This window comes from Nilaparvata lugens, chromosome 9, assembly GCF_014356525.2.
Source record: "Nilaparvata lugens isolate BPH chromosome 9, ASM1435652v1, whole genome shotgun sequence".
Classification (NCBI taxonomy): Eukaryota; Metazoa; Arthropoda; class Insecta; order Hemiptera; family Delphacidae; genus Nilaparvata; species Nilaparvata lugens.
Window position 1 is genome coordinate 22,332,964 of NC_052512.1, and position 25,978 is coordinate 22,358,941.

General features: G+C 32.3%; 1 protein-coding gene across 1 annotated transcript in view; it reads left to right on the forward strand.

Annotated features, from left to right (window-relative positions):
• LOC111045632 (furin-like protease kpc-1) overlaps nt 1-24,932 on the forward strand; it is a 269,500-nt gene extending 244,568 nt beyond the window's left edge. Inside the window, 3 exon segments of the mRNA XM_039435633.1 lie at nt 1,419-1,635; nt 9,114-9,497; nt 22,969-24,932. Of these exon segments, the coding sequence (XP_039291567.1) occupies nt 1,419-1,635; nt 9,114-9,497; nt 22,969-23,411 (1,044 nt within the window). The 3' untranslated portion in view covers nt 23,412-24,932.
• The last annotated feature ends 1,046 nt before the right edge of the window (nt 24,933-25,978 follow it).

Sequence of the window (25,978 nt, forward strand, 5' to 3'; positions counted from 1 at the left end):
AATGAAATATTAATTCATTTGGACACTCGAGAATGGCATAATTAGTCGAAAGTAGTCGTGTATTTAAAGAAATTGTTATTCTAATGAAAAACCAATATAAGTAGCGATGTGAAAAATCAGAGAAAAAATATTATGTATTTATCTTTTTGAGTATTTTTAAAGGTGATATTGTGGTACCCTACTTATCAATATAAAATGAAAAGTCTAGATATTGTCAAACCATATATCTATGTCGATTTTCAATAAATCTGTGGTGTAACAGTACCTATCCAGTGTCTCCATTAAATCATAAATTCATATCTATTTATAAATATTTCCTATACAATATATTTACAACTATACAAATTATATTGTTCTTTGTAATTCGTTTATCATGTTTGAGAAATTGAGAAATATTTTATTTTAATTCAAATTAAACTTTTTCGTGTTAACTCTAGCAAGAAAGAGTCACTGAATTCTTAACATGGATTGGGAAATAATGATATTATATTTTTTGACAATAAGATAATTGGATAAAATAATGCGATTATAATACAAGTCTTTCTGATAGATTATTTATTTATTGGATAGAGCAAACGATACAATAGTCGGAAAAGAAAATACAGGCTATTGTCCAAAACTTCTTCTATTTCCTAATTTTGTCTAAAAACAACCAAATATTATTTAGGTTATGTTCATTTAAATTCCTACACCAAACCATCAATCTAAACCTATACATCAGAATAGAACAAACAATTATTAATTTAGAAAGAGTAATAATAAAACTTTTGTAAAAACATGAAACGAACATTGAAGTCACAAAAAATATAATAAAAACACTTGAATTTCGAGCTCGAAAATATCGCTGAATCGTCAACATATCCTACTAGCAAATAATTAATTTTTCCTACAGTTACGTTGAAAAGTGGCCATTGCTGCACTGATTACAGAACGCAAAGAATCACTTTTCCGCTCTAGTGCGGGAAAAATTTTTCTGCACTCCAGATTTGCAACATGGCAACGCAAAATACTTAGTAGGTTATATGGAGCAACAGTGCAGCAAAATCAAAATGAAGTTGGTAACAGTGACTGCTGTGGCTGCTATAGTGAGCAGAGGTGCAACGAAGCACAACGCGCAAATTATTAGTATTAGATATTATAACCAAGGACAACATTTTTATTCAATTTGACAATAAATTAAGGTTTTTATCAATAATAAAATTACACAGAAAAACATTTGATGGATTTCAGACAATTTTACCCATAATTACCCACTTTCCATATTCAATGGTAACTGTAGGAAAAACTTAATGTGCAATACGTGCGCAAAGTTCCTCTGCTGCACTCAACAAACCATTCTGTTTGTAAACGTTTCTTTCGGTGCAGCAAACTGTCACTTTGCGCACTAGTTGCACAAATAACTATTTCCTCATTTTTAGGCAAAAATCTCGCTGAACGCTCAACGTAGGGGCGATCTGCAAATACATTTGACGTCACCCTCAGGTACAAAATCCACCCTGCTGGCACGCCGACCTCACGACGTTTCAAGGGTTGGATTCCAGCAATGGCCGTTCATGTCCGTACATACTTGGGGAGAATCACCAGTGGGCGTCTGGCATTTGGAGATACACAACGAAGGCCGTTTCTTAGGTAGGGGTGAGTTTGAAAATAATTGTAAAAAGTGATGAAAATTGGCTTTTGTATCAAATTGTTTGATACGCGTAAAGAGTCATGTGAAAAATGTGTATATATGCATCTAATTATTTGTGTCAAGTGATATTATAAGTTCATCCAAATATATGCTAAATGTTTCAATGTCTTTCATACACATATCGGTTTCATTTTGGCATTCGTCTTATATCATGCCATACTAGCAGGAAACTTATGCTAAGCAAGGGTCTATTTTAGAACTTGACAAACTGAAAACTTGACATATGAAATTTTGAAGAATTGAAAATAGGTCTATAACCATCCTTGGTTGATTAAGAATCTATCTGCAGAATTTCAAGTTAATCAGTTCAGTAGTTCAGACGCGACTTTATTGCTCGAGTCAAAACAGTTACCACGCGACGCGTAGCGTGACGAGAGTGATAAAGAAACTTTCCGCTCGAATTACATACACAATTTTTTCTACAACTGCAGTATTGGATTCCAATACAATAAACAGTTTTTTTTTAATTCATTCATCCAATTATTTTGATAAATCAATGTAATAATAATAAAATGATACAATTTATTTAATTATTCTATCTAATCATAGTAATTTATTTTCTAATGATTTATTATTAAAATAAAATAAAACAATTAGTATCATTTGCAAAAAAAAATTGTAGGACCGTGATTTGAACCTGGGTCTTTCAGCGTGAAAGTGATTGCTCCATCTGTCTTTGCCACCGTGACTGTTGGAAGAGGAGCGAAAAAGTAGAGATATTAATTAATTGAAATTGCATTTTTCTAAAATGTAGCCTAATGCACATGCGCTGCTGGCGAGCGCAAAGTGATTATCACTCGCTCATCACAAAACAACTGTTTTATGATGAGTTTTCAGTTCGTAAAGAAGAACTTTATGAGCGGTTGTAGGGAAATAGTTATTTGTATATCTAGAGTGAAAAGTACTACTTTTTCTCCCTGTGGGAAAAAGTTTGAAGCCCGAGGCGAAGCCGAGGGAAGCAATTTTCCTGAGGGAGAAAAAGTATTTTTCGCTCGTGATGTACACAACATTTTTCCTCCATCTACATTTTTTTATAGAAACTGCAAATAAAATCATTCTAATAACTTACGTATTGGTGACAATGATTCCTAACCACATAACCTAAATCTAAACCCTAAAAACCGGTCGTCTGATTGGCACTGCCAATTGCGCTATCTATCGGCAAAAGTTGTAACAATCATATCAGCTGAGCAGCTACCAAAAATGGCTGACTCCAGATCACGCGGTTCAGATTTGAATTGCAGATCAAAAATATTTGTTGGCTGGTATTTTGAATAGAATAAAATATTTTAAAAATTGTTTAAATTTTTATCGTCTACTAATATTAAGAATATAATAATTATCATACAAACATATATTTCATGAGTTAATCAAATTTCTGGTTGTGGTATTGAATTCAGTTGACTCAATGACAGACACCTCTATTATGCTTTCTCATCTGAGCTTAGACCTTCTAACCTATTACAATGTAAGTTTCAAAATAGAGATGCTTCCCATGTTATTTAAATGGAGTCACTTTTACTTTCTAGGGAGTTTTTCTGTTTTTTACTACCGAGAGCGAAAAAGTGACACTTTAGTATTAGGTTTCAGGGAGTAAAGTAAGTACTTTAGACAGTAGATGGAGGAAAAAATATATTTGTGATTTTCTCCATTAGGTTATTCAATCTTGAATCTGAGTTCCATTGCAGTTAAATCCAACTCCAATCCTAGTTTGATTTCAGTTAAATATCAACTTAATCACCCAATAAAATTATATTATATTATTTCTCCTGCAGATGATCCTGCTACCCTTCCTGAATGGAGTCTATCCTTGCTTGGAACCGAAATCAATCCTTTTTCTGATTACCTTGAATCCTGATCCTCTGTTCAAGATAGAATCCTGAATTCCAATAGAAGAAAATATTCGACATTTTTTCAATGAAAGAGATTTGAAGATCTTGGAAGTCTACAGTTGAATCTTCCAATACTTTTTAACTTCTGAGAATAAATTATTTTAATTTATTGGTGAACAGAACACAATTCTCTAAAATTATCGTGTTTATATTATTTTTACAGCTGGCTATACGTCAGCAATTTCGGGGATGCGATATTTTGATTTTTCACATAATCACTTGCTCACTTTTTACTATCCACAGACGACGAAAGTCTCAGCTGTTTCAACCAAGGATGAATTATCCTTTTAATGTCCTTAAGCGAGTTTTTCCAAGGATGAGACCCAGTGCAATCGAATTTTTACATCATTAACCTACTATGTTCCAAATTTCGTGAAAATCGATAGAGCCGTTTTCGAGATTCGTTGAACATAAATAAACAGATATAAAAATAACCAGATAACCAGATATAAAACTATAAACAGACATACAGAAATTGCTCGCTTGATATAATAGGATTATTCATAATATTAGACTGTAGTGTCGTCATAATAGTTCACAAACGAAGTTAAGAAATCATTGAATTTAGAAACAATATCATGATCTTGTTAAAAACAAATTCGTTTTCCGAAATACTGTAAATGAATGAAATTGTAAAACATTTGACCCTAATTTTTATTATGTGACTAGTATTTTTAAAATATGTACAATAGTCACTTTATTAAAATTAGTAGAATAAGAGCTTTCTTGAACTGGAATTCTCGCTACATTTTTGTCTTTTCTTTTCTTCCTTGATACTACTTCTGCTTTTTCTTGTCCATCTTCAAGAAGAAGCAAGCTATCTTCAAGCTTCTTGCTTCTTTCTTCTTCAAGCTGCCTTTTCTTGCTTCATCTTGGAGCAAGCTGTTGCTTCTCCTTACTCCAAGAAGAAACAAGAAGTAGTTTCTTGCTCTTCCTCTCCTTCACTTCTTCCACTCTTCCTTCTTCCTCTTCCTCCACTTCTTCACCAACTTCTTCCAGTTGAAGATTCAACATCATCTCCTCCTCCTCTCATTCCTCCACCACCTCCTCATCACCCTCCTCCTCGTCTTCCTCTTCCTCCTCCTCCTCCTCCTCCTCCTCCTCCTCCACCTCCTCCTCCTTCTCCTCATCCTCCTCCTATGATGTGTGTAGTAACAATTTTCATGATCTCTTTTCATGTTTATCTAATCATTACCGCTTCGCTTTTCAAACAAAGTGTCTAAATTTTTCTGCAAATTTTGTCTGTTTACCGCTGGTCACTATTAAAGGACGCGCCTCGCTCATGGAATGGACGCTCATTTTCTATGGCACAAAAACGGCTCCTGGTGGAGGATTTACACCCCCACTGGCAACCGGCAGTAGTCGAAAATCGGGCAAAAATGGGGGGCGCAAGAATAACAGCACTGGAAACAAGTCCCCAGGGGGTGCAAATGCACCTGCTAAATCTAATTGGAAAACTGGGGGAGGAAATAAACAGGAGAAAAATGGTGGTGGGGGTAAAAAAATGACAAATAAGAATGGGGGAAGTGGGAAACTGGGTGCAGAAATTGGCGGCAAAAGTTTTGGTGGGAAAGAAAATAGTGGGAAAACAAAATTTGGTGGGAATGAAAGTAGTAGTGGTCCAAAACTAGCAGTTTTGAATTTAGGCACTATTAACAGTAATAGTAATGTTTCACTAGTTTCATCTTTGAATTTTGGAACCAATGTGACAACAAAAAAAACAAATGGGCGCGACTCTATGACGTCATCACGACGTCCCAACCAATCCAAGACGACCACCACTGGGCTAACGTTAAATACTGGCAGACAACCTGCTGCCAACTCGAGGATGGATTCAAGTGAGGCAGCCGGAGCCAATTCGAAGGATTCAACGAATTCGGCTAACTTCAAATCAGGTGCAGATATGGGTGGGAAAATGAGTAGTGCTGGCAGTGGGGGAGCATTTGGACAGACCATACTTTTGGCCCCCCCTCCTCTACCTTCGGCGTCGCATACAGCACCAGTATTCCCAGAAATTTTCAATCGATACTCAAAAGTCCAACAGCTCTTCCCGTATTCTCCACATGTTGAAGAGGGACCACCCAAGAAAGGGGTCTACCGCATACCAGGCAAGGATGTTTTTCGAAAATCTATTCTTGTTCCAGTATTTTTGAGGAAAATTTGTAAAACAATCTTCAAATATGTATGTTTGTCTCAGTTTATTGATATTGTGTGTCAAAAAATGATTATAACTTATTTTCAAATTTAATCTTAAAAAATATTCTGCAGCCATCTTGTGGATTTATAATCCCACAACCAACTCACTGCCAACCAACATACAAGTGATCTTTGAGTTAGCAGTGCCAAAAATTGACAATATTTTTTTACTCATGACTCAATGTCTATTTGTATGCATAATCTTCAAATTTTATTGTGCAATTGTGTATTTTCTATTTTTATAATTTCTATAGATTAAATATCAAATTCTTGGATTATAAGAAATCAGGAATCACAATAGGCTAGTAATAGTAGTAGATCTATATTAATATTGTATTTTTGACTCGAATTTAATTTATTGTCTCAAAAATAAAAAAAATCTGGTGTGGTGCACTCACACAACTTTCCTTGCCGTTATGAAAATTTATCAACTGACGCTAGTGTTCCCGCGCAGCTCAAGTCTACTTTTCTAAGATCCGAGCCAGCTGGTGACAGGACAATAACGCTGGATACACACGAGATCTGCTATCTCTTTATAGTGAATGATTTAATAGAATCAACAGTTGCTAATTCCAGGTGAAAATGTTACTGAACATTAATTGTAGATATTTTTATGCTCAATATATTCCACTCGATTTTTTTTTTGGTTAAATTGTATCTGAAGCCTGATAATTGGGAATCTAAAACCAAACTTTGCATAGATGGTGCAGTGTTCCTGAAAATTTTACAGATATGAGATTTGTGGCTGTTGATAGAGCTTATCAATGACTTCTCTAGGTATGAATTTGATCAAAATCGTTGGAGCCGTTTTCGAGAAAATCGCGAAAAACCCTGTTCTTGACAACATTTTCGTCATTTCAGCCGCCATCTTGAATTGCATTTGATCGATAATGTTCGTGTCGGATCCTTATAGCGTAAGGACCTTAAGTTCCAAATTTCAAGTCATTCCGTTAATTGTGAGATGAGATATCGTGTACACAGACGCACATACACTCATACACACACACCACACACACACACACACACACACACACACACACACACACACACACACACACACAGACCAATACCCAAAAACCACTTTTTTGGACTCAGGGGACCTTGAAACGTATAGAAATTTGGAAATTAGGGTACCTTAATTTTTTTTGGAAAGCAATACTTTCCTTACCTATGGTAATAGGGCAAGGAAAGTAATGAGACGTATAGAAAACATGAAATTAGGGTACCTTAAATTTTTTTGGAAAGCAATACTTTCCTTACCTATGGTAATAGGGCAAGGAAAGTAAAAAACATAGCTGCACAGTAAAATTTGAAGAATATGCATTCAAATCGACATTGGAACATGAGTAAAACAATATTATCAATCTAATTTCTGGTAGCCTTCTGATAACAAATAAGAATTCCTTGTGTGTTGGTTGTCAGTGGATTTAAAATCCACAAGATGGCTGCAGAATCCATAGTTGACTGTACTGTACATCTTTCCAATGTCTGTTTTCCACGATCCAGTAGGCATTCAAGTAAATGGTGTGAATTTATGCATAGTAAATTATTAAATATAGTGGACATCAACCTGATGTAACTTAATTATTGTTCAAGTACTTTTTCACACGGTTTAAAAGTTACATTCATCCAGTGAGCAATAGCCTACAGTACATCCAGTAACAAAAAAATCTACTATAGGGTTGTGAAAACCAGGTATAATATATATTAAGTTGAAAGCTTCTCTGTTTCATTTTTTCATGAATAATTTTCATTTTGCAATAATTCAGTAAATTTGCTTGAATTATGCTATGGAGAATTCTATTCAATTCGAATTGTTATTAGTATTATACATATTGTGATATTCAGCTATTGCCATTCTATCATATTTCTTTATAATTCATCCATTGTTTATTCATCCAATACAGGATAACTTTAAGGATCTATTTGTTTCAGTTATATGGCAATAAATGTATCATCATCCATATATTACAAAATATCATAAATAATTTATCTCTATATATAAAAATGAATGTCTGTTTGTGTGTTAGTCTGTTTGTTCCCTGACTCGAAAACTACTTGACAGAACGGCATGAAACTTTGGGAATATGTTGTGTGAATATTGGGGATGGTTTCTGACCAGAAATTTCAATAGGGGGGCTAATAGTAATTATATATTAATCCATTTTACCATAGAGAAACGATAGCATAAGTAGATATCCCATGGTATAGGGCGTTTATGTCGCAACTTTTACTGTTATCCCAAGCCGATAGTTCACGTAGTTCTTTCCTATGCAGCTGTGTGACGCTGGTAGTCTCTCATATTGTGCCATTCATACACTATCACCACAGCAAAACAGTAAAAATTGATAATAATCGACAGTAATTGGCTTGAGATAACAGTAAAAGTTGCGACACAAATTCCCTATATCATGGGATATCTACTTATGCTATTGTTTCTCTATGATTTTACATACCTATGTTTTCGAAATTGTCGAACGAGCGGCCAACGTAGAACGGGAAGATCATCATGATTCAAGATCATGTTGTGATAATATGATTCAGCATATGAACTTACCAGCTGTAATAAACACGTCACTCTGTGATAAAATTGTTTAATGGTATTAAAACTGTCGTTTTAAGCCCATAGGAAGTCCGTATTGAGATGTAAATGAAAATAATGATTGTCAGATAAATTTCATGATACAACAAATAAAGTCAAGTGTGACATGAGATACATTGACTTTTTGGCGTTACAAATTTCGCCGGGTAAGCTAGTATTTTATAAACTATATCTAGTATTTATACTTCAGATAGGGTTGTTGGTGAGATGTTGTGATATGTATTCATAATAAAAACACTGGGATGTTGTCAGAAATATGACAAATTTATTGCAAAATCACAATCATGTTTCAACACCAATGGTATGGAAGTTTTGATTTTTTCACACTGAAGATCACATCATTGGTATTGAAAAATGTTTGTGATTTTGCAATAAATGTGTGATATGTCTGTCAACAGCCCAGTGCTTTCTTAATATTCATATAAAATATATTTTATTATAATCTATTTTATGTTATTACTAGGGTAGCTTGATTGATTGCCATAACAGATGAACTCTCACATTAGTAGTCCATTCCCAAATGATTTCAGCATCCATACCTTGCCATGATGAGTCAACCCAAAATATCTGGTCGATGTCCGGCTTCACCAAGATCAGTCAAGACGTGGACATGGTCAAATCAGGTTCGATTCATAAAGAGTGTCCGGAACAGGTCGATATATAACTTGTGACTCTCAAGTAGCTCTGATATCATGTAATCTATTCCTTTTATTGATGAATTTATTCATTTCAGGACAATTGCAAGACTGGACCATGATGTTCTACGGCACAGAATCGGCGCCAATGTCGGCCATCGACCACGAACAAAGACGCCCGTCAACAATCAAAATGGCAACCGGTAAAACTGCGCCAAAAGTTCCAGCAGACACCGTAACAGGTGCACCGGACTCTTCCGGTGCACCGCCGGACACCGCCGGGAGTGCTCCCAAAACGCACGCCAACCAGCCGAGCAATGCTCCCAAAACGCCACCACCCGAAGTCAGCGAGGTGTTCAACACCGTCCGGGATCACGGTGACGATCACGGTAGCGGCACGGTGACGAAAAATCACGGACCGTTCGATGCGACATCTAGCGCTGACAACCTCATCTGTCGACGGTCCGCCAACATTTGTTTAGGTCTGTGTCTGATTTTCCTGTTTTATGTTCGGTTTTTGTTCGATAATTATATTGAACTGCCTGTGATTGGAGATAAGTATGGTGGGGATAACTTTGAGAAAGATAGGAACTTGAACGGTGATCGTAAGAAAGGTAATGGGAAAGATAGAAATTTAGAATTATCAGTGGATTCAGAAATTTGTTGTAAAAAAATTAAAGAAAAGTTGAATTTTCATAGTTATTGTAAGATAGGTAGAGGGAAATCTAATTATCTAAAACAACCTATAGATGCAGATAGTTATGATAATTTAGGTAGAAGAAAATTGAATTCAGATAGTAATACTGTGAAATGTAAAGGAATATATAGGTATTTAGAACAAACAGTGGATTCAGATAATTTTTATAAGACAAATAGAGACAAGTATGATGATGGAGGAATTGGAATACAAGACAAGGAGGGAGAGTTAGTAGAAAAAGGTGATAGTTTGTGTCAGAGGAAGAAAGAGAATGAAGTTAAGAAGGAGAAAACTGAAGGAATGAATGAGAGAGGACTTTTATTTATAGATGATGATGTTTTTTGCCAAAGAAATATTGGAGGTGAAACAAAGGTCAAGGTATCATTTTATGAAGTTGGAAAACAAAGAAGAACAAATGAAGAAGAGAATAGAGCTGAAGAGAATTTTGTGATAAATGATTTACAGCTTGGAATCGAAACTGAAGATTTGTCATTTGGGATTAAGCTTTCTAAAAATATGGAGGGAATTCTACAAAAATGTATGAACAAGAACAATTATTATTCACGGAAAATTGAATCACTGAATAATTATTTTAGAACAATATTTCAACAAAATTGCACCGATAATAATGTGCTAGATGGAAATTTTCTATATAGTAGAAATAGAACTGATATATTGTCGAAATTACGTGAACAAAAATTAGTAAACAATTTTCAAGAAAACCACTTAGATTACATATTTGACATGAGCTTTGGGGCCTTCTATACATTATCGGATTCCATGAAACAAATTTATGGAAAGACGACAAAAAATAAATTTGATTCGATTATCAGCTCTAGTTTATGCCAAAGTAGTTATGCATATTTTCATGATTTAGATAGATTTGGAGAGATCTTTCTCAAATCAATCAATGAAAAACATCCCAAGGCATTTCTAAATCAAAGAGATCAGGAAACCCACAAATTTATTGATTTCGTTCTTGATAAGAATCTTATAGATGCTAGACCTGCTAATAATGAAAACTTCAAACAAGATGAACTAAAATTGAGAAACGTTTACCATGGTAATTCTGGAGATTTTGGAAACCCAAATTGTTTTCACAAAACCTACCTAAGTAGCCAAAACAACACTAGTTATTTCGAAAATAAGTCCAACAATCTTGAACTGATTCTCATGCTCATGGATATTGCATTACTCGTAGAAATATTGAACAAGATTTTTAGGTTTTACAAGTCCAAACAACAAAATATATACCATAATAATCAGGATGATCTTTTCAAATTGATTAATCAGTCTACAAGTAGCAAGGAATTTTATAAGTGTAACATCCAAGATATATCTCACAGTAATTGTTATCAGGATGAACTTGTGAAGTATTTTGATCAATCTATAAGTAGTCAAGAGTCTTACAAGGAATATTTCCAAGTTCATTTCTACTTTTCTGACAATGAACTTGAAAAACCAGATCGACCTACAAATGCGACTAAGTTTCACAAGTCCAACTTTCAAAACAGACTTATAAAATCAGTTCAGTCTACAAGTAAAGCTGGATTTGAAATTGGTTCATTAAACCCATTAGGTAATTTCACAAGCTTTAGTAGTGATTCTATACTCAATTTTTATCCTAATAATAATAATTATTCAACGAAAGTAAATTCTACTGAAAATACCAAAAACAATTATTTGCTAATTTCAAATTTTAGAAACATATTAGACGAACACTGCCAAAAAAATTACAAATCTCGAAAAGTTGCTGAATCTTTAGAAATTTTCTATTGTTTAACTTGCATTGTTTTGCTGAATGGTTGCAAAATTGGTGGATTTTGTCGACGTAGAGAGATTGTACCATCTCAAAATACTTCAAAAATATCACATTCATTACCAAAGCAGACTCGTTCGATATTACTATAGCAATTGATAGCAATAAAGCATCACTATCAGTTAAATGATGTTTAGTAGAAAAATGCCAAATTCGAATTACTGATTGTGTGTATAAATTAACAGTTATCACTATAATAGCCTATTTACTTTGAGCTGTTAACATTTCTTGAAAATAATATCATCGTTCCTCATCAGACAATTTTTGACACTTTAAAGTCAACAAACACCTGAAACTTTCAAAATTGGTTGAATGATTGGTAAGAGTCGATATTATTATATTAATAAGAAATTATGCTGACATTTAAAAGTGAATCGATCTTTAGAGATGATTCATGTACATTTTGATGTATGTTTTGAATAAAGAGATTGATTGATTGATTGATTGACTGTGTCAAAATGGTGAATGCTAAATGTTATGTACAATGTATGTACATGCTAGGTTTGTTAAGATTAGCTGTTTTTGACTGATTAATCTAACTATAATCTATAGTCTATAATCTAACTTTAGTCTGAATGAATCAAGTTGAGACTTGAGCTTAAGACAACCAAATATCGGCGTTGCCAGATTGTGTGAAATTGCAAGCTCATGATTGTGTGACTCAATGTGACAACACTGGATGAGTTACCATATTATAGGAAATTTACAATTTCACACAATCTGGCAACGCCGATATTTGGTCGGCTGTATTACAATAAGTCTCAACTTATCTCATTCAGCCCTATCAATATCGGCCCTATAAAAACAATTTCCTTTTTGTAAAAATGTTTATGAATATACATACGGTACAGGTTTAGAATGGATTGGAGTGATGTCTAAATCAAACTGATCGCTTTACTTAGTTAGCTCTGTATTAGTGTAATAATTATTATTTAATCAATACATAGTTATTTGATCAATAATCAGAGTTAATTGAATATTTTTTGATCAATATTCTCAATCATTATACTAGTTAGTTGTCGCTTAGTTGATTGACAATTATTTGATTCGACAATAAATTAATAGTTAATTATTATTTTATAGATGATCAATAGTTGATTGACGATAAGTTGATATGATGATCACTCAAGGTTTATTTGATTGATAAAATAATTGATAATCAATAGTTAATAGTTCATAATTAGTTGTATAATAATCATTAATATTCTATTCGTGCCAAATACAATAATAACTGTTCCCCGATTATATTCGCATATTTGATAAATGTAGGTACTTAAATTTCATTTAATTTTTTGAAACCTTAAATATATTGAATCCAGTGATTGATTCTTCGATGTTGTTTCAGCCTAATATTCACTGACAGTTGCAATTTAAGTAGTTAGCGGCTAAATTTCAATCGTGATTAATTCCACGAGGACCAATCAGAGAAGCCGTCTTATCAAAAACGCCTTCTCTGATTGGTTCTCGTGAAATTAATCACGGTTAAAATTTAACCAGCTTTTGTGCAACCGAGCCTTGATGTTTTATTCTCAACAATCAAGCCCTGATTTCTGATGAATTTTCAGTCTGCTGGTTAGAAGAAGACTTTAGCTACCATTGGTGCGTATGGCAGTGTTCACATTGGCAAACCGCAAATGTATGAACAATGCCATAAGAGCCAATGAAATTCTTAATCGCTCAGCAGAATAGAAATTCATTGGGAAGCAGGGCTTAGTAAATAAAGCTGAAAATTTAATAGTATTCATCCTGAATTTCTAAAAGCGTACAGTACTTAATATTTCTTCAAACTCGATCATTTTGAATCTGTCAAATATAAATGAGCTTTTCTGATTGCATAAATTCATTGAATTAGAAAATATTTATTTTTCATTCGATACCATATAGGCTACTTTAAAGGAATAATTTCCTATAATGAATTCAACAGAACATTTTCAAGTGGAAAACTATTACTAAATGATCATACTTCCTTTTTTTAAAATATACCGACCGTATTGTATTTGTTCACAAGAGATGAATATTAAAATTCAATAATTAGTATGGTTTATGGGGCATACTCATGCAATATTGATTCAATAGAGTATAATGACATCTCACTGTATCTATCATAAGTGATCAGATTCTAAAATTGCATACTCTATTATTCTATAATGATAATCTATAAAGCAATATTAATTTTATAGGTAGCCTACTTTGCAATAAAATATAAATATCATGACATCTCAATCGATCAAAGACTTTTTACAGTCTCATTATTTTATTATAGCCTGTTATCAATTTATTATTTAGGATGTTTATTATTTAAAAAAAATTATTATTATTAAAATAAGAAGTTTTTTATTTTAAAACATGAATTATTATACAAACTTTATAGTTTTACAAGAGCAAAATAAATAAATTATTAAATCAAATTAAATCGAGTAGGGCATTATTTTATTAATAACATTTCAATAAAATTTGTACTTATGTATAACTTACTTTTTTTATTTGTTCCTTAAATTTAAATTATAATATTTTTTTAACTCTTATTCCACATTTTAAATATTCCATCCTCCAAATTAACTCAGAAATTCATTGGGTATTATTTTTGAATTTGCAACAAAACCTTGATTTATTGTTTTAACAGCTTTATAGGAGTTTACTATTTTTTACTACTTTTCCATAAATGTAGTCGTTTTTCATTCAAATTTTGTTGTTATAGGAGATATAAGAGGAAGATAGATAGATAGAGAGAGAGAGAGAGAGAGAGAGAGAGAGAGAGAGAGAGAGAGAGAGAAGAGAGAGAGAGAGAGAGAGAGTAGAGTAGTGATAGAAATCGAGAAAGTAAGTTTGATAAGAGAGGAAAAATCATTTTACCAAGTCTCTATTACTTCTAGAGTATAAAGGCTATATCTCCATATATCTTTATATTTTGAGTTATTTATCTGAAAAATACATGATTGGAGAAATAAAAGAAGAAAGAAGGGAGATCAAGTGAAGGAGGTGGAAAGAAAGAGATAATAAGACCGGGAGAGAGAGTAAGGAATAGAAAGAATGGCAAACTTATTCTTTCTATTGAATGTTTTCAAATCTATTCGAACTGAGAGAGATATAATAAGATAGATGTAATACAAGCGAGAGAGAGAGAGAGTGAGAGAGATAGCGAAAGAGAAAAAGTAGAGTGAATGGCTATCTAAAATTCTGTCAAAACATTATCTTTGAAATCCTTGAAGCTATTTGATCTGAGAGAGAAGAATTGGAAGGATTAGATATAAAAGAAAGAGTGAGAGAGAAGGAACAGAGCAAAAACAGTTTTTGATGAACGAACAAATTAGACTGCACGTTTGTAAAATTTGTATAAAAATGCTCATAAATTTTTACTGGTATATCAACTATTAATGAAACAATAGACATAAGGGAGAAAAATTTGTTGTATAACCCAATTGATTCAGCCTACTATTTTAGAATACCGTATAAGTTGAATATCATCAATATTATAATATAAGGTTCCATAGAATCAAACAATATAGGTACCATTGATATAAGTCTTCTTATTATCTATTTAATATTTACCAAAGTATTTTTATCTAATAACTAAAGCCTGGTTTCTTTGTTGATTTTTTCTTTCAAACTTTGATAATAAAGACTTTTAATGAATCTTCTCAGCTGTTGGTCAAATAAACTTCCATCATTTTCGAAAAGTTAGGCTCAACTAACACTCAAGCAACTCAGGTCGAGAAGAGACTCGACTCTATAGTTGAGAGCATGTGTTTTCAAATGGTAACAGTCGCGGAGACTAGAGTCGACTGGTCTGAGTGTCACCATTTGGTAGCATATGCCCTCGACTAGAGTCGAGTCTCTTCTCGACCTGAGTCGCGTAAGTGTGAGTTGAGCCTTATACAGTAGTAAGATGAAAATCCACTTAATTACTACAATGTCTTCCTCGGTTTAGAATAATGTTAATTTTATTCTGGCCAAATTGAATAAGCTATTTTAAATTTGCCATCTCCCTTATACTCTCGAATTATTTATATATATCACAATAGATTAAAAATTTAATTTAAAATTAATTTACTCTGCAAAATCTACTGAGACCTTCGAAATCTCCAGAGGTCCAAAGTGAATTATCCACTTGTTTTCGTTCACATTAGCCATTTTCCAAGACAATAGCTTGGTTGCACAAAATCTGGTTAAATTTTGATCGTAATTATATGCCACGATAACCAATCACAGAAGTTTTCTTTTCAAAAAAAGCCTTCTGAAATTGGTTATCGTGGCATTTAATCATGATTGAAATTCAACAGGCTTCTGTGCAACCGAGTCTGAAGATGTTTGTTCAAATTTGTTGAATGATGATATAATTCTATTCAAAACACTGTAATGCTCAAAAAATTTCGAATTTTTGTTGATGAAATAACTTTATATTATTATTCCAAGACGCGTTTAATAATTTCAGAATCTGTTATCCAAAATGCAGGCTTAATATTGTTTCTATCTCCCACAAATAATCCCTAGAAACTATCTATCTTTTCGTGATATTAATAATGAGAATGAAATTAATCATTTGAAAATTCTTAATAACAAGCAGGTAACCCGTGCTCTGCAAGGATCTATATAATTGAAAACCTCAAAAACTGAAAACTTGACCTACTGAAATCTTGAAGAGTTATTTGAAATGGACATAGAGGCCTATAATCATCCTCGGTAGATTCAGAATCTATAAGAAGCATTTTAAGTTGATTAGTCCAGTAGTTCAGAAGTGATGATGCGTCATTCGTGAATTTCTTATCCCGTTCGTGTATACGCCAATTATTTACTATGTTATATTATAGATTATCACTGTTTTTGTGATAAAAACAGCCCTTTTTAGGCCCACACCCTTTGAGCAGAATTAATATATTTGTATTTTTGTCACAATTAGGTACTTATTTATTTAAACTGCAAGGAATTCGCTACGGTAATCAATCTCTATCAAACTGAAAATAAAGTGTGCGTATGTTCAAATTTTGTTAAATTTGTACTTTCAACTCAATAGGAAAGTTAAACATAAACGAAATTTATATTAAGATGAGAGATGTAAGTAAAATTCAGTTGACTTACATAACAATCCATTTGTTATTAGAATAATAAAATAATTTTATTTTAATTCATTTTTTCTCTGTCATGTAACCCATGTCATAGGTATTTATTAAACGTGAAAAACATTTACAATATGGTAAAAAGTCCGTTACATACTTGGATTAATTTTCATAAACTAATGTGTAGCATCCATCTCACTATAGAGTCTAAATACATGACAAACAATACTGATGAATGAATTAAGTATAGGTAATTCAACGTTGGAATTCAGTTGATTTTGTGGGTGGAATCGAGTAGATAACTGGGCTTATAATGCTCCTTTGGATTATACAGCCAATTTGAATTAAATTTTTCAATTTTCCATGTTGAGTAAATTATCATGTAAATTGAATACCGTACCACAATAATAATATTCTTATGTCTTGTATTGGTGGGGAGTCCACCTCGCCTGAATATATATCATTTAAGCCGTCAATGAGCCCTACGACTGTCATACTTCAGTCGGGACCGACACTAACGTGCCCATCCGATAACACGGAATACCATAAATAAACATAGTTTGCTTGAATAATGAAGATATTGTGAATTAAACCATTCTTGAGTTGATAACCAGTAAAATTGTGTACAGTATCAATAAACGTAAATACTATTCAATTGAATACAGTACTGAAAATACTAATCATTAACTAAAATATGAATCTGATATATATCTGAAAGTACTGAGAGTTAAACTTGAAACATTTATTGAATAGCCTACTTGAATCTACCATATAGAAACCATTTATTTGAATTGAGTGAAATGATATTAAAACTAAATAAAATTTGTGATAGAACTACGGTACCATAATTATTATTATGATGTTTATAGTATTCATACAATATACTGTGAACGATACTATGCTATATTATCAAGTCTTGATATCGTATAAAATTATATTATATAATGTGTTATTGGTAGAGTTTTTTGGAGCTGTCGATAGTGTTATAATGTAATATCATAATTTATAGATATTAATTGAAAAATATGTGTAAGTAGTGATCTCTGTGATACGCGTATGGTACAAAAGTTTGTGTCAGGTGTATCATAATTTGTTATACACGTATCAAGGTTTTTCAAACAATAATGATTATCGTCAGATAAGTACTGTATGATCCACGTGTTAAAAATTGTGAAACGTATATCAAAAGTTCAGTAGTGATACGGTATCTGAATGTGTGGTAGGCTACTCGTTATCAAGAATGTGGTGTCAAATTATGTGAAAAGTGTATCAAAATTAAATACACACCAGTATCCAAATTTGAGATAGTTATCTGTAACATACTTTTTGATACACTTATCATACTTCTGATACACTTTCATTTATGAAAAAATATGTGAAATGCTTATCGATACATGTGATTCCTGTTAGTAAGTGTATGTGTATACGTGTGTGATAGATTGCATGATTGAATTAATTTATGATTATTATGAAATTTATTAATAAAACATATTATATGACGTGGATGGTGGTATTTATTGATTTCGCTATCAATTATTACGATTTATTATTATGATTTTACTATCATTTATTGCATGTATTCTTGTATTTTTAAACATAATAGTTTTGAAACAGTGGTAACAATGGTAACAGTTTGAATCGAATATCACTAAAATACAATTATATTGATATAATCTGAAAAATTTCGAGCCTAAATTATACTTCGAATAATCTCAAAATGTTCCACATTTTAAAAAAGTAATAATTGACCTAAATTACCTACATCTCAAAAAAATTATACATTTGAAAAAGTATTAGCTAATCAATCATTTTTATTTTTGTATTTTGTTGTATTAATTTCGAGTCGCAAGTGTTAGTTATAGGGTAGCTGTGATTAGAGCTGCACTCTGGTGTTGGGATCGTGAACTACTTGGGGCTTCTCCAAAGGGGTGAGTTATTCATCCCTTTCACTAATTTCTACTAATATCTAACAATTCTTACTAATTTTTTCTAAGGTCTATACTAACATCACTAATACCACAAAAGGGGTCTCAATACTTTTCAATTATTACAAATAAAACTTCCTGTATTTATTTTTTTCTTTGTCATGTAACCCATGTCAGAGGCATTATTTTATTAAACATGAAAAAAAATGTCACAGTCATTCAATCTCAGCTGTTTTTCATGCATTAAATCGAGCCGGTAAACAGCTGTTTGCAGAACAAATAAATATATGATTCTCATTACAGCATACTCTACTGTAATGAAACCAAATGTTTTCTTTACAGTCGAGTATGTTTCCTAGTTCAGAAATAGGAACAGCAAAACTGCTACAAAGAAAAACAACATCAGCGCTCCAGGTGGAAGTTTTGTCAACTTCCACAAAATTCCTGATTCAGAATTTGTAAACTAGGTTATGTTTATAGAATGCATGTAGTAACTTCAGCACAAACAGGTAATGTTTTCTATTTCTTAATTATTCTTCTTTAGGTTTTTATGACAAAAAATAGTGTACGTTACTTGGACGTGAATGTCTTCTGCAGTGCTCGAATGAAATTCTAGTCTCGGCTAACTCCTCGACAAGAAACATCATTCTCGACTGCAAAAGGCCCTTTCCCATCCTTGTGACGTAAAGGTGCATACAGACTTTCGCTCTGCTCCGCAATCGAACGTCACTCGAGCAGATCGATTGATGATCGACCGGGGAGCAAGAGTGGAATGCGAGAAGAGCGTGTAACAGAGGTCGAGCTTGGCAAGCTCCTAGGTCGAATTAACCAATAGTTGCGCTTGCGTGGTCAACGTGTTTGTTTGTAATGTTTGTTAATAGTTACGATCTCTGTGTTAGCAAAAAAATTATCAAAATTAATAATTAATTATTAAATTGAATAATATAAAGTTATAAAAGCATTTATAGTAATAGGTTCCAGCATATTAGCATTTAGGAGAAAGAAGCTGAACTCCCAATCAAGCTTTTCACTTTTTAAAACATTGACAGACATTACCTTTTATAATAAAACATTTAAATAAAAGAAATAATCATAATATTCATTATAAATTTATTATATAAACATAATGTATTATTAGGCTACCCAGCAATCCCCTGGTCAGAATATTTTATTTAGTTTTGTCACCCGATCAGCTGGATTGAACGTTTCACATTTGTGAGGTTAGGTTGTAGCGAAGTCAAACAATAAGAAAAGAGCGGATCGATCATCCTTCGAACATATTTCGAACCTCAATCGAACCCTTGCATAACATCTCGCGTAACATTCATGATCGGTGCGATTGCGGAGCGATTGCGGAGCGAGTGCGGAGCGAGTGCGGAGCCTGTTGGAGGCGCGTATATCTGTACACACCTCAAGATACCATTACAATTTGGAAAAAGTCCTTTACATACTTGGATTATTTTCCTTAAACTATCGTGTAGGATCCCACTACAGAGTCTATATGTCGGGATGCATTTAGTCTGAATTCTAAATATAATATTTTAAATATGAAAGAATTTTTATACAATACATTCCATAATCTGGGCTATTTATACCAATTGAATACCGTGAATAGCCTAGGCCTATTAGCCATAATACGCAGAAATAGATGGATTAGGCCTACATCTTTTAGAACTTATTTAATTACATATAATACATTTGCTTTAATATTCTAAAAATGAATTTTTTGTACCAAATAAGTTATCTCTCTCAATATTTTTTTTTCTCTGCTCGACTAAAAAATAATAGATACTATCAGTTTTTGATCTTATGGGAGTGTTTACACAAGGCATCGCTTACTAGATAGAGCTGTAATATAATTTAAATTTTGAAATTTGAAATTTATTCTTCCAAAAAAATACATTTATTTCAGTATATAACTGAAAATTATGGAAAATAATGTTTTAAACAACCCCTGACTTTATACAGTCTGAGATCATTCATGTTCCATAATTATGCATTATTCAATCTCTTGATCAGTATATGGATACAATGTAAAACAAATATTTCTATCAAAAATAAACCAGCAGAGCTCTCCATGAATAGAAACGTAAATATAAACTATACAATGCCTTCAATATGAATAGTGAATATGATCAGATCTAGTACTAGAAACCAAGGTATCTAGAATATTCTATCTATTCTAGATTCCTTGCTAGAAACTATCAAGTAATGAGCGTGTTTACATACACAAGGCATCATTGACCAGATTCAGATAGAATATACAATGGTACTTATTATAGTTCTAACATATTGCACTCTACAAATGTATGAACACTCCAATAACAGCTAACAGTATTATTTCTGGTCAAATTTACCGTATGTAATAAACATACCCATAAAAACTAACTGGTATTCATAATTATTCTTTCCAGTGTGTTGAGCAGGAATTTAGTGGAAATAAGACAAATAATTATCAATATTGCATTCGAGCACTTCAACTTAAAAAATAGAAGAGAACTCTTTAAGAGAATACAGATTTTTTCAAAATACTTCTGGACTCACAGTCTAGGTATTATTTATTAAGAGATTCAATGATAAACGAATCAGTAGATGTTTCTACGTCGACTTCTGAATTATCTACCTTTAACTTATTTTTATGAATTAATAAGCACTTTAACTTAAAAAATAGAAGAGAACTCTTTAAGAGAATACAGATTTTTTTCAAAATACTTCTGGACTCACAGTCTAGGTATTATTTATTTAGAGATTCAATGATAAACGAATCAGTAGATGTTTCTACGTCGACTTCTGAATTATCTACCTTTAACTTATTTTTATGAATTAATAAGCACTTTAACTTAAAAAATAGAAGAGAACTCTTTAAGAGAATACAGATTTTTTTCAAAATACTTCTGGACTCACAGTCTAGGTATTATTTATTTAGAGATTCAATGATAAACGAATCAGTAGATGTTTCTAGGTTGACTTCTGAATTATCTACCTTTAACTTATTTTTATGAATTAATTAGAAGCACCTTTTTATTTCTTCATGAGTACTGTTGCCTTTTAAGTGAATAGAATATCATTGATATTCACTAGTATATAATTGATATTCAAAAATATCATTGATATTTGATTCTATTTCTTCCCAAACTTGAATCTATGTTGTAGTTGTAACAAAAGTTTTTATTCAACATAAAATACCGTACAGACTTGATCGCCACGAACACGCGCCTTTCAATTTTCTAGCTAGTGCTATGCATATTGAACTGTACCGTATATTTATACAGAAACAGTAAGGTACCGTACAGATATAATCAGCATAGCATCAGCTGATTAAAATGAAATGCACGTGTTCGTGGCGCATAAGTCTGTACGCACCTCATGAGGAAACATTTGCATGAAGAGCTTGAATATGACTTGATCATCAAATTGGTGGATCTTTTTTGTGGATTTCCTGTTTCACACACATTTTAATCCTATTAACTGTATAGGTTGATTGTGAATGACTTCTAACTCAATCATGCCTAATTGGTTGGTGATAATATCCTTCTCAAATCTATATCTAATAATAATTATAGCCTATTGTTCATGTTACAAATGTAGACGGTATGACGTGAATTTTTTCAAAGATATTATTTATCCACTGGAATTACAATAATAATATTATTCCTATGAAATTAACTGAAAAAAGTTTTTTGCTTTTTTGCAGATGAAAATTTATAATTTCTTATCCTAAAATTGTCATGGTTGAGAATGTAGTAATTTTTAGTGTTTGCCAGGAGTAAGTCTTTGAAGTAATTTCCGTTTTCCTAGTGAAAGTGGAACAAGAACTGATTTCTCGACATAATGTCAGTCCCAGTCTAGGATAATTCTGTGTAGTTAAATTTTTGTCAATTTTTTTTTTCCTGATGTCAATATAGTCAATAATTATAAATTATTAGTCGAGTGCGTTTATTCCCCTTCATTGGAATGGAGCTAATGATGATAATAATAAAAATCATTATAAAATAAAATAAATGAAATATATTAATAAAATAATGATGTATAATATATCGTTCTGGATTAGTTAAATTTTTGTCAAATTTTTTTTTTCCTGATGTCAATATAGTCAATAATTATAAATTATCAGTCGAGTGCGTTTATTCCCCTTCATTGGAATGGAGCTAATGATGATAATAATAAAAATCATTATAAAATAAAATAATGAAATATATTAATAAAATAATGATGTATAATATATCGTTCTGGATTGTAACTGTCGAGAAATGATCGGGAATCCTTTCATGATATGATCATAAAATTCAGTGTCTTTGTTTATCTGTGCTGCTTGATAATTCGAATAACTCTCAAACATGAAAAAAATTCATTGTCATTGAGTAATCTATAACTATATTCATGTGGATTCAATGTTTCTTTTCACAAATTTCCCTTTATTTTTGAACGATTCTACATATTGATTTCTCTCTTTTCCAGATTGTGGCCCAGATATCTACGTTACAGATGGAACATGTAGCAAAACATGCCCAGATGGTACATATCCCAGCAGCACACATTGCTTACCATGCTATTACATGTGTAAGACATGTTCAGGTCCCAACGATTATGAATGCACTGCATGTCACGGAGATGCTATACTAGTTACGGTCACCCATCCAGAAGCCGTGTGCGAGTCCACGTCACTTAACCACAATAAGTTATATGCCACTTGGTACGAACGCATGTTCTATGCTCTAATTGCGAATTTAGTGGTTTTAGTTATTTTGGGCGTTTATTTGTTGACTCAGTCTAGGAATTGTAGGGCCAGGTATAGTTGTGGACAAGGGGGAAAAAGGTATTTGAAAAACATTTTGACGCCGGTTAACGATAAGGGGCAGATTAGGTATAATTTGACGGCTGATTGTAGTGATAGTGAATAACCAATTTTAATCTAGTTGACAGAGATCAATTTTGATCCTATAGTGAAGTCCACGTTATAATGGCAGTGGAGAAAGATAGGAGATCTTGTCGTGCCTTCTTGACTGTAGCTGATACGGGTTTATTGATGTAGTCTGTTCTGAATATGTTAATCGTTCCTTTTTTCTATTATGATGTAGTGCTAGTATGCAATGGGTCTTGCAAGACCTGGCAATACATTGTCATATGTGATAAACAATAAAGAATATATAAAGAATATAGTCTAATATTAACAGTTCATTCTCATTTAGAATAATCGCAATTATATTTTATAAAGCAAGAAATCATATTTTTCAATAATTTCATAATAAATTTTCATAATCAAGATGAAATATTTTGTTAATTAATTATCGATTCTACATTTTTAAAAGTCAATCTGGCAACAGAGCAAAGCGAGAACGAGATAGCGCTATCCGCTTTATTGAATGATAGAAAAGGATAGCAATACCATTACCGGTACTGATCAAACACTGCCATTATAACGTGCACCTCACTATACCTAAAATTTCAACTTAATTCAGATGTGATCAATTTTGATCTTGAAAATGTCTGAACGATGATCTAGTTTGACAACAAGACTATCAGATGTCTTGAAATTGTGATGTGAAATTTGAGATGTGAAGTTTCTAATACCATTCTAAAGCTAGTTACCTTTGACGCGGTTATAGGTACAATTCGATACCGGTAGCTTATATTAGTGATAGTGTTGAGTAAGTGGATCAATTTTGATGCTAGAACAGCATTTCAAATAGTACCGTATTTCATCAAATATCATCTTAAATCTGGTTAAGTTTTTGACATTCGGTTGAATTTTAACCAACATCAATATTTGATTTACCACTTTTAAGAATATTTAAACGTCTGTGAACTTTTCACGAAAAATACGTTTCAAATTGACGGCTTATAGTGTCCGGTTTTCCCAATGTTTCCCATTGGGCAACTTTGGACTATATACGGCCAGGTGGAACTACCCTTGGTTCTCCCCACACCATTGAAAGCCACATGCTAATAATAATAATCAATTACGGCTGATCATAAAAAAATAATAGTATTTCTAATCAAATATGAATTGAGACGTTAATGGTAGGCATCGTAGGCTACCATAATATATACGGTATTTAAAGGAATTGAGATTTTCATAGGGCATAATTTACCATTCACAGTTTGATTCAAATACTTTGGTCACAATTTATATGAGTCATGCTGTAAAAAGGCTTCTATTTTCTTATTTGGGTACATAGTTACATTAAATTGTCGTTATTTCGATTTTATAAACTTGTGAATTGTGATCTACTTTACGATAATGATACGCATTATTGATTATTGTGATGCATTTTAATTATTGATGATTGATTTTAGATTACGCCAAAGTGGTGTCCTATTTTAATTATTTTGACTGGTTTAGATAAGCTTGTGTAGTTTTTAATGTATGGATCCTATCATTAAATATTAAAGTAAAAGACTTTTGAAGTACCGGTATCCTATTTTTGTTCGTTTTTACCAACCAATCACCCATTTTCCAAGTTCAAATTGAACTTGATTTTATATATGAGTCTATAAATCCAGAGTATTTTATAGCCAATTTAAGTGAGCAAATTCGAGATTGGCCTAAACATTCATGTTTTTGATAGTAAAGCATGATGATAGGTTCCCTTCCAAAGAAAAAATAACCTCTGGCTTGAGAATGTGCAACACCACGGTCGTCGCCACAGCAAAGTGTTTTTTTACTTTAAAGTTAATATCGGGGCACCGAGCTTTGCTCGTTAATTTTATTTATTGATAAACAGAACACAATTCTCTAAAATGATCGTGTCTATATTTTACAGCTGGCTATTAATACGTCAGCTTATGAATTTCGGGGATGTGATATTTTGATTCAAATACTTTGGTCACAATTTATATGAGTCATGCTGTAAAAAGGCTTCTATTTTCTTATTTGGGTACATAGTTACATTAAATTGTCGTTATTTCGATTTTATAAACTTGTGAATTGTGATCTACTTTACGATAATGATACGCATTATTGATTATTGTGATGCATTTTAATTATTGATGATTGATTTTAGATTACGCCAAAGTGGTGTCCTATTTTAATTATTTTGACTGGTTTAGATAAGCTTGTGTAGTTTTTAATGTATGGATCCTATCATTAAATATTAAAGTAAAAGACTTTTGAAGTACCGGTATCCTATTTTTGTTCGTTTTTACCAACCAATCACCCATTTTCCAAGTTCAAATTGAACTTGATTTTATATATGAGTCTATAAATCCAGAGTATTTTATAGCCAATTTAAGTGAGCAAATTCGAGATTGGCCTAAACATTCATGTTTTTGATAGTAAAGCATGATGATAGGTTCCCTTCCAAAGAAAAAATAACCTCTGGCTTGAGAATGTGCAACACCACGGTCGTCGCCACAGCAAAGTGTTTTTTTACTTTAAAGTTAATATCGGGGCACCGAGCTTTGCTCGTTAATTTTATTTATTGATAAACAGAACACAATTCTCTAAAATGATCGTGTCTATATTTTA